The sequence below is a fragment of the Homarus americanus genome, unplaced genomic scaffold (genome assembly GCF_018991925.1).
Source record: "Homarus americanus isolate GMGI-L3 unplaced genomic scaffold, GMGI_Hamer_2.0 scaffold40565, whole genome shotgun sequence".
Classification (NCBI taxonomy): Eukaryota; Metazoa; Arthropoda; class Malacostraca; order Decapoda; family Nephropidae; genus Homarus; species Homarus americanus.
In genome coordinates this window covers 5,154,316-5,163,595 of record NW_024735503.1, presented here as the reverse complement: position 1 = coordinate 5,163,595, position 9,280 = coordinate 5,154,316, and the positions used below count along the sequence as shown (strand labels likewise).

Genomic DNA, 9,280 nt, shown 5'->3' with positions numbered 1-9,280 from the left:
GCACAAGGTGGTGTGGCATACTAAGTTACAGTATATCTGGCATTATGAAAGTTTACCCCTCAAACTATAACAAACTACGGTTACTTTTGCCCTAAATTAGTCAACAGTGTGAGAAAGTGGAGAAAAAAAATATTATATACACATTGAATATAACTAGCATATTTGGGACCTATATTACCCCTTTAATATTCGGAAAAAAATATATCGTTTCCAAATTGTTGCTTACAGTACACTGACGTAACCGACCGATTTTGCAAAATGTTTACTGCTGATAGCGACCTTTTCTGTAGTGTTGCTTTTAAGACAACTTTTTGTAAGTATTTGTTGTTTATGCCGACCACTTCTGTAAAATGTTTGCTGCTTATGCCACTTTTTAGTAAAGGAGAGAGTTGCAGACAACCCAAGATCTTGGTAAAGGGCCCTACTTGAAATACACATTTGGCAACAGGATTTTGGGTGAACGGAAACAGTCACAAGATAAAAGTAACAAGTCTGACTGAATAAATTTACATTGTATTTAAATATTATTAACGAGCAAAGTAATAAAACCAAAAGCAATTTAAAGAGGTTACGGGCGAGTTCCGTTCCTGGGAATGTTCTTAAGTCGAAGCACATGCTATGTGCATACCTTACTTTTTTTTAACGGGATTAGCCCGTAGTGGATCTCTCCCCTACAACTGCGTATCCGCATTCCAATGCGACAGTATTGTGGGGTATGATATGTTTGGTTCGCACTCAGGATGGAATGGAGAAAGGAAACTCACAATGTGCTCTATATACATGTTGTATTGGATGTACAATGCAGCTTGGTGCTGGGAAGGCAGCATGGTTATAAGCGTGATGTAGAGAGAGCTGGTTAGTGAGGACGCTCAGAGGACAGCTTGTGGGTCGCCATGCTCGCCAGCGGGAGAGAGGACCGCCAGGCAGGCGGAGGAGCGAGGGAAGGCCACCAGGCAGCGGCGGAGGAGGAGGTGTTGCTGGCTGCGGCTGAAGGTGGAAAGAGGGTGATCACCACGAGGTCAGGTCTTAAATAGCGGGGGTAGGCGTGGCTTAGCAGTTGACCCCCGCTCCGTGGTGTATGGCGGCGCTGGTTGACCCAGACCACGAGGCACACACTGGGGAATTGGTGGGGTCGGCTACTCAGCGACAAACAGCGTTTGTAGGGGAGAATTCCACTACAGTATCCTAGCAACCAGCGAGCTGCTCAGGGGGAGGGGGGGTATCGCCATATGCTAGTCTACCCTAGCAACGGAGTCAAGAAATCAGCGAGTTCCCATGGGTTTACTTCCGGCTGCTGTGTATATAAGCTCTCAGTCTCTCCATTGCGATTCATTCTACCCTACGTTCCTGAATACACAACGTCTCTTAACAAAGCTCCTGTACAGATACCTCCTCAAGCACGCTACTCACTGAACGTGTCTCTTGACCAAGCTTCTCACCACACGGCATCTCCAGCACCAGACTGTCTTGTATATAATATATTTTATATAAGAAAACCACCACCTAGAGTTTCCATCCATCTATCCTGAGTGCTAGACAACATATCACGTAACCCTATAAGCCCACCCGGGCACAGGTTACTGACCCACACTGGGGCCTGGGAGGCGAAACTGTAATAATAATAATAAAAAGATCAAAAGTGAGAAACAATATACTGTACGTGTGTTGTGTTGTCAATAGTATGAGAAACAATTGAGACCCTGCAATTGTGTGTAAAGAGGCAGAAAATCAGATATCAACCTGGGACTTGGTAACAATTGCAGAACAATGCTTAAAATCCCTCTTTATTATACCTTAAGTCCTTATATATATATATATATATATATATATATATATATATATATATATATATATATATATATATATATATAAATATATATATATATATATATATATATATATATATATATATATATATATATATATATATATATATATATATCTAAAATCACTTAATTTAAGAGAAAAGAAATGGAATGACAAAATACAGTAAATGAATGCAAAAAATAAGTCATCGGGTACATAAAATACTGTAAAGTTAAAGTTTAACCTCATTTGGCGGATGCTCACATGTCGGCGTTCATAACCCGGGGACTACCTTACCTGACTTCCATAGATTGATGTCAAAATATACTGCTGTAGCGTGTGTGGGGTGCAGTTTAGTCTTTTTTTTTAGGTCCACAAACACACGTAACTTAAGGCAGATCTCGCACTCAGGAGGGAGGTGAGAAAGGAAACTTAAAGTTTCGTTAACTCCACGTATATTGTATATAAAATGCTGTAGGTTGCTGGAAAGTTGTTCAGGAGAGTTGGTGTTGTCGACTTCTTGGGTGTAGAACGCAGAGTAGAATGACCTTCACGGTTGTTGTTGTTGTTGAGATTGTCGGCCCGTAGTCCGACACGGGCCTTTGCCTATAGGCGGCCCGTTTGGTGGTTCCGGCTGGAGCTCCTGGAGCAGCCAGACCGGATTTGGGATTGGAGGTTGTCCTGCCTGCAGATATGAAAAGATACTGCAGGTTGCAAGTGTGAGCGGACCCCCGATCAGTGGACGCTTACCACCAAACCCCACTCTTGGACGTGGTCAGTTTCGGTGAGGCAGGGGGGTATTGACACAATCCTGCCTATGCAAGGTTGCAGGCCACTGTGTGAGAAGCGCCGCTGATTGGCTGATGGCGGAGACGGCAGCTGGCCAATCAACAAGCGAGGGTGGCTTGAGTAGGCAGAGCATTTTGTAGGGAGAGTTAGCCACTACACTGTATCATATAATTATAACTAATTTATATATATATATATATATATATATATATATATATATATATATATATATATATATATATATATAAAGTCACGCTTATTAAATACAGTACCTTAAGCAACATAGTTATGAAACAAAGTTTGTCGTCATTCTGCCTCGACAGTGACACATTAATTTAACAAAGTTTTACATTCTAACCTGGAAAATATCTATATTTTTTGATAAACTAGTACAGCAGAAAGTACCGAGAATTAAAAAAAAATATTTAGGGCTCTGAATAGTTAAATGCAAACAAACGTGGAATAGTGGTTATGAATCCAAGCTTTAGTATCATTGGATTTGGTTGCAAGTTAGCTTAACTTAACTTTTGTTTTGTTTTTACATTTCCATTATATATATTTCATGTAGCTCCACAATGAAAACGTGGATAAGATAAATCTTGATAAAATCACACGGGAAAAAGGGAAACAACGGAGCACCTTAGCTTTCGTCTTTATTCAAGGCATCTTCAGAGGCAACTGGATTACATGGACAGAGAGAGGTTGTTCTGATATTGTACTTATTTTGTTTGATTCTGAGCTGCAATGTTTTTCCTGTCTGTCCTATATAATTACCATTACAATGGTAATTATGTAGGACAGCCAGGAAAAACATTGCAGCTCAGAATCAAACAACATAAGTACAATATCAGAACAGCATCTAAAGCAGTGTCCTGTTCGTTCATGTTAGGAATAATCATCATCCCATTGCTTGGGAAAAAAGCTTTGAAGTATTCAAATCATCTTGTGTCACAGAAAGACTTCTGGTTGAAGCTAGTTTGATTAAGGAATTAAAATCAATAAACCTTAGTGATGGTCAGTTCAAAACTGATATGTTACATAAATTTATTTGTCAGTGGCCCAAGGTTAAAAATGCTTTTAAAATCTTGGAGCTAGATGTAGGATAGTTATTTGTGGATCCCTTATTTTTGACCTGACCTAACTAGTCACGTCGCCCCCTTTCTCTTAAGCTCCTCTACGTGTGTGTTGGTGTGGGGATGAGTGGATGACATCATTATGACCTGACCTCATGTTTAATAAGGTCACCCTGTATATTTAAGCCTCTCTCTGCCCATGTAATCCAATTGCCTCTGAAGATGTCTTAGTGTTTACTATTGCTTTATATCTATGCTGTCTACGTACAGTACATAGGAAACTGTATACCTCCATGGTCTAAGTACACTGTGTACCTGCTTTGTTTATGAACATGCTTTACTGTATACCTCCATAATCTATACATGCCAAACCAATTATTGTAAACTTGTATAATGAATTTACTGAACAAGTAGTATTAATATTATCATTATTAGTGTAAACACTAGGCGGTAGTCTGGAACACTGATTCATGAGAAGGAACAAGTACGAAAAAATGTATTTCCTTTAAAATATCCAAAGAAGTGGAAGCATTGTAACTTCCTTACTTTGGTTTTCCAGTTTGTTTAGGTGGGTGCTGGAAGACAAACATTTGGTAGACATCAACATTTCTGTTCTAAAACTCCCAGGTACACATACAAACAACAAATTTAGAACATTCTATAAAGACAACTAGAAAAAAATCGATTAATAATAATATACAGTACCAAGAAAAAACAAGGATTTGCAATTTTCGTATTTGGCGATTATGCTTTGAACACTTCCCAACAGCCAATGATTTACTGTAAACAAGATAAACCAACCCAAAAAACTAACCTTACCATCTTAGGATGGAAGTGAACCATTTCAGGATATGTTAGGTTTGGTGTTAATTTGTTACTCTTAACAAGAAGTAAGAGAAAACAAATGCCAAAAAGTTGCAATTCCTTCACTTTTTTGTGTGATATTCTACAGGTCAAAAAAACTCCTCTTTTTTAGAAAATTTTCATAAAGTTGTTCCTTTTCAGGAGTCGGCATTCCAGACTATTAAGACGTCAGACTGCAACCCCCCCCACCCTTTATAATTTTAGACTGGGATCGAACCCAGGATACTATGTTTGGAGGCAATTCAACAATAAATTCATCAGTTCCTCCAAGATTAAAATTTTCTTTAGTCTAAAGTATAGAAAAAGATTATACAGTAGATTCATGGGACACTAAATTCAATCTAGCTATGCAGGATTTTGTAGTGGATTTCTCCCCTACAAACGCTGTTTGTCGCTGAGTAGCCGACCCCACCAATTCCCCAGTGTATGCCTCGTGGTCTAGGTCAACCAGCGCTGCCATACATCACGGAGCAGGGGTCAACTACTAAGCCACGCCTACCCCCGCTATTTAAAACCTGACCTCGTGGTGACCTGCCTCTTTCTACCTCCACCAGCCAGCAACACCTCCTCCGCCGCTGCCTGGCAGCCCTCGCTCCTCCTCTGCCTGCCTGGCGGTCCTCTCTCCCGCCGGCGAGCATGGCGACCCACAAGCTGTCCTTCTCTGAGCGTCCTCACCAACCAGCTCTCTGTACATCACGCTTGTAACCATGCTGTCTTCCCAGCACCAAGCTGCATTGTACATCCAATACAACATGTATATAGAGAGCACATTGTGAGTTTCCTTTCTCCATTCCATCCTGAGTGTGAACACAAACATCCATACCCCACAATTTCTTTGATATTTTTCATCTGCAAAAAATACAGTACAGGTGTAAGGGCGCGCGTTTTTCAACACCTACACCACCCTTATCTTACTTACTTCAGTTCACTGGTTACTACATAACCTCAGTTCTTTTTGGTAGCATGGACGAGGGTCTAGGCACATGGGAATGGTAATTCTGGTATCAAGTCACTTGGACGGAAATAAAGGTAACTACTGTGGGAGAAATGAATACTCCTAAAATACTCTAGGAATAAATTCATTAATATGAAATCAAAGGGAAAAAGAGATAGTATTAACATATAACTACCAGGCTCAACTCCTGGGCTTATTGCAGACTCAGTATTTTCTTATTTCTACTCAACAGCAATTACTCAGATATTACACTCTTACTGCACACAACCTTACTGGTGTTACATTACCTTACATAGCAGGACCAGTTCCTTGGCCCTACTCACAATACATAGTACATGGCACTCCTTGTAGATTACTTTACTGCCACTCCAAGTGGGTACTTCTACTTCACCCACATCTTCTAGTGGTACATCTCAATACAGTTACAAGACTTTACTCCTAGTCCCAAGTGGACAACTTTACTTCTCACACATTACAAGGTACCTTACATCACTTACTGACGGTTGGTAGTGCATATGAGATGCACTCACAACATATACGTTAATACTGAAACCAGCACATACATGGGTCCACTACCCAACATGGGAGGATTATTTCCAACTAATTATCCCCAACATACATATTACAACACACTCTGTGGACATATAACTACCAGGGTAGAACACTGGGGCTCACTACCGTTGCTGTGGTCGGTGGTAGCCGGACACATGGCGAGTCTGGGGTCTGGTTCCACGAGGCAGTGGAGCAGATTAATCATGCCGAATCGGTGCCATCGTTTCATATATTGATCCCTGCTGGGTATCTACTGACTCCGGGGCAGTCGTTGAGTGATCCAAGAGCCACAATTGGATCTGGAGACAAACGGGAGAGCAGACGTCAGGGGACTGGGAAGCATGAACAACACAATCACATCTCACGTCTGGATTCAAACGACATTTACTTCATATTACTTCTTCACTGCGTGAATGACAACTGTTGAAGCATGAACACTGATATCCACTACAATTGACTCAATCAAACTGAATGGCTAGGGAACACAGAACATACCTGGGGACAAACGGGAGAGCAGACGTCAGGGGATGCTACCTCTCCCTTACCCGTGGTATATATACCCCTGAGTTACTGGCGATCGTTACTCACGCAATGACAGAGATTACAAACAACTCAACTGTTACTCATTCAAGGATGACCCTCAGTTGACAAAGGTCTGGCAAATTACTTGAGTTGATTTACACAGACTAATCCAAGATTGAGCTTCCCAGGAGAAGTGGAATAAATAACGTACAGTCATCCCCGGCGTTACGGAAGCCCGGGTTTTGGAATTTCGCTCCTACGGAATTTGTAAATTACGACCATTAAGTTCACGTTACGGCCCATAAATCCGCCCTTACGGAAATTGGTGTAAATTTTAACAATTAAAAAAAATCACTATATAAAATTCAATTTTTTCGTTAAAAATGATAATTTGTTAGGTGTGGATTTCTTGGTGTTTGCTACCGCCGAGCGTAGCGTCTCCACGAGGAGTCAGTCCATTGTTTACATCCAGTGTGGGTGCATTTTTCAAACCCCAGCAGTTTGATTTAACTTTTACAAACATACAGTAAGTACAGTACAGTGCATTACCATTGTTCAAGATGACTGGAAAGAGGCCATCAAGTGGAAGTGACCCCAGTAGTGCAAAAAGAAGACGCAAAGGCATTACATTGGATATTAAAGTTGATGTGTTACGAAGGTTTGATGCTGGAGAAAAACTTAGCCAGATTGCAAAAACATTAGGCCTTGCTACTTCAACAGTGGGAACAATCCGTGATAATAAGGACAAAATTAGGTCAAGTGGTCAAGCAGCTACTCCATAACTGCTCGAATCTTGAATTTTCATCGAAGTGATGTGATGCTGAATATGGAACGACTCCTGAGTGTCTGGATTGAAGATCAGACTAAATGCAATGTGCCACTAAACACTATGGTTATTCAACAGAAGCCATAAGTTTATACAGTATAATGATTTGCAGGAAGAGGAAGGTGCATCTTCTGAGGTTAAACCTTTTCTGGCTAGTAAATGCTGGTTTGAAAGGTTTAAGAAGCGCCTTAATTTACACAACATAAAAATGAGCGGTGAAGCTGCCAGTGCTGATACAGAATCAGCTAATAAATATCCTGCTGAACTGAAGAAAATTATTGATGAAGGAGGTTACACACCAGAACAAGTGTACAATGTAGATGAAACTGGGCTTTTCTGGAAGCGCATGCCTGCTAGAACTTTTATTTCCACTGAAGAAAAATCAGCACCAGGCTTTAAAGCATCCAAAGATCGTTTAACACTTCTTCTGGGAGGAAATGCTTCAGGTGACATGAATTTTAAGCCCCTACTTGTGTATCACTCAGAAAATCCAAGGGCTCTCAAGGGCTATGCCAAGTCTAATCTACCTATGATTTGGCATTCCACTAAGAAGGCTTGGATGACTATGACCCTTTTCCAGACTGGTTCACTAACTATTTTTGCCCTGCTGTAGAAAGATATAATGCCAAGCGTAACATATCTAATAAAGCATTGCTCCTCTTAGACAATGCACCAAGCCACCCAGTAAATTTAAATGATCTTTCTGATAATGTGAGAGTGGAGTACATCCCCAAGAACACAACTTCCTTGCTCCAGCCAATGGATCAAGGTGTGATAGCTATCTTTAAGGCATATTATCTTAGGAAAACTTTTTTGCAACTCATAAAAGCAATTGATGGGGGAGGATAAACCTACAATTAGGGACTTCTGGAAAAAGTTCAACATCTTGGATGCTGTGGATAATATAGCCGAGTCATGGGATGAAGTGAAAACCTCAGCTATGAATGGTTCATGGAAAAACATATGGTCAGAGTGTGTCCATGAATTTCAAAATTTTTCACAAGCTGAAAGTCTACAGAAAGTTCAACAAGACATTGTGACACTTGCAAATAATATAGGCTTTGAAGAAGTCGTGGAAAATAATGTGGTTGAGTTGCTAGAGTCCCATAGAGAAGATTTGACTAATGAAGATCTGATGATGCTGGAACAAGAGCGAGCTGCAGGACAAGAAGAGGATATAGAATCTCCACCCACCCCACTTCAGTTGACAACAAAGCATATGTCTAAAGCATTTGCACTAATACAGGAAGGTCTGCAAATCTTAGCTGATAACGACCCCAACCGTGAAAGGAACATCAGGATTGCAAGAGCAGTTAACAATGCTCTCAGTTCCTACACTGAGCTGTACAAGGAGAAGGTGCGCCGTAAACGTCAAACAACTTTGGATGAATTATTCAGGAAAAAGGTGAAAACAGATGAAGAAGCAGATGATGATTTACAGGGCAGGGCAGAAGAGAGTAGTGTCCCTCCCTCTCAATAACTTCCTTCGCACCACCAATCCTCACGCAGCAGTCAACATCTTTTGTGGTAAGTACAGTACAATATTTTTATTTATTCCAACTGTATTTCTCTTCATATTACATGTATATCATGAATTATTTAATGTACTGTATTGTATGTGTTTAAATGTTTATTTTCATTCATAAACGTGCTTGAATTACGTTTTTGGGGGCTAAAAAAATTCCGTAGGAACGCATCTCCAGTTTTATAATGGAAGTCAATGGGAAAATAGGTTTCGCGTTACAGAATTTCGCGATACGGTCAATTTTCCAGGAACGGAACCCTTCCGTAATGCGGGGGATGCCTGTATTGACAACTGTGTTCGTAGGCGGGACTTACTGGGAGGTATTACGAGTGTAAAACGAATGGGAAAAACACGTCTCCTTCTCAGGG

The 9,280-nt window shown here is 40.6% G+C and overlaps 1 protein-coding gene across 2 annotated transcripts in view; it reads right to left on the bottom strand.

Moving 5' to 3' along the window:
* Positions 1 to 5,788: 5,788 nt before the first annotated feature.
* The window catches only part of LOC121871237 (little elongation complex subunit 2-like), a 47,822-nt gene continuing 44,330 nt past the window's right edge, over positions 5,789 to 9,280 (bottom strand). For both annotated transcript variants that reach the window (XR_006089850.1, XM_042373448.1), the window contains one exon: positions 5,789 to 6,338. Coding sequence is in view for 1 of the 2 variants with exons in the window: in XM_042373448.1 (XP_042229382.1) it covers positions 6,265 to 6,338 (74 nt within the window). In the remaining variant the exon portion in view is untranslated. The remainder of the gene's footprint in view (positions 6,339 to 9,280) is intronic.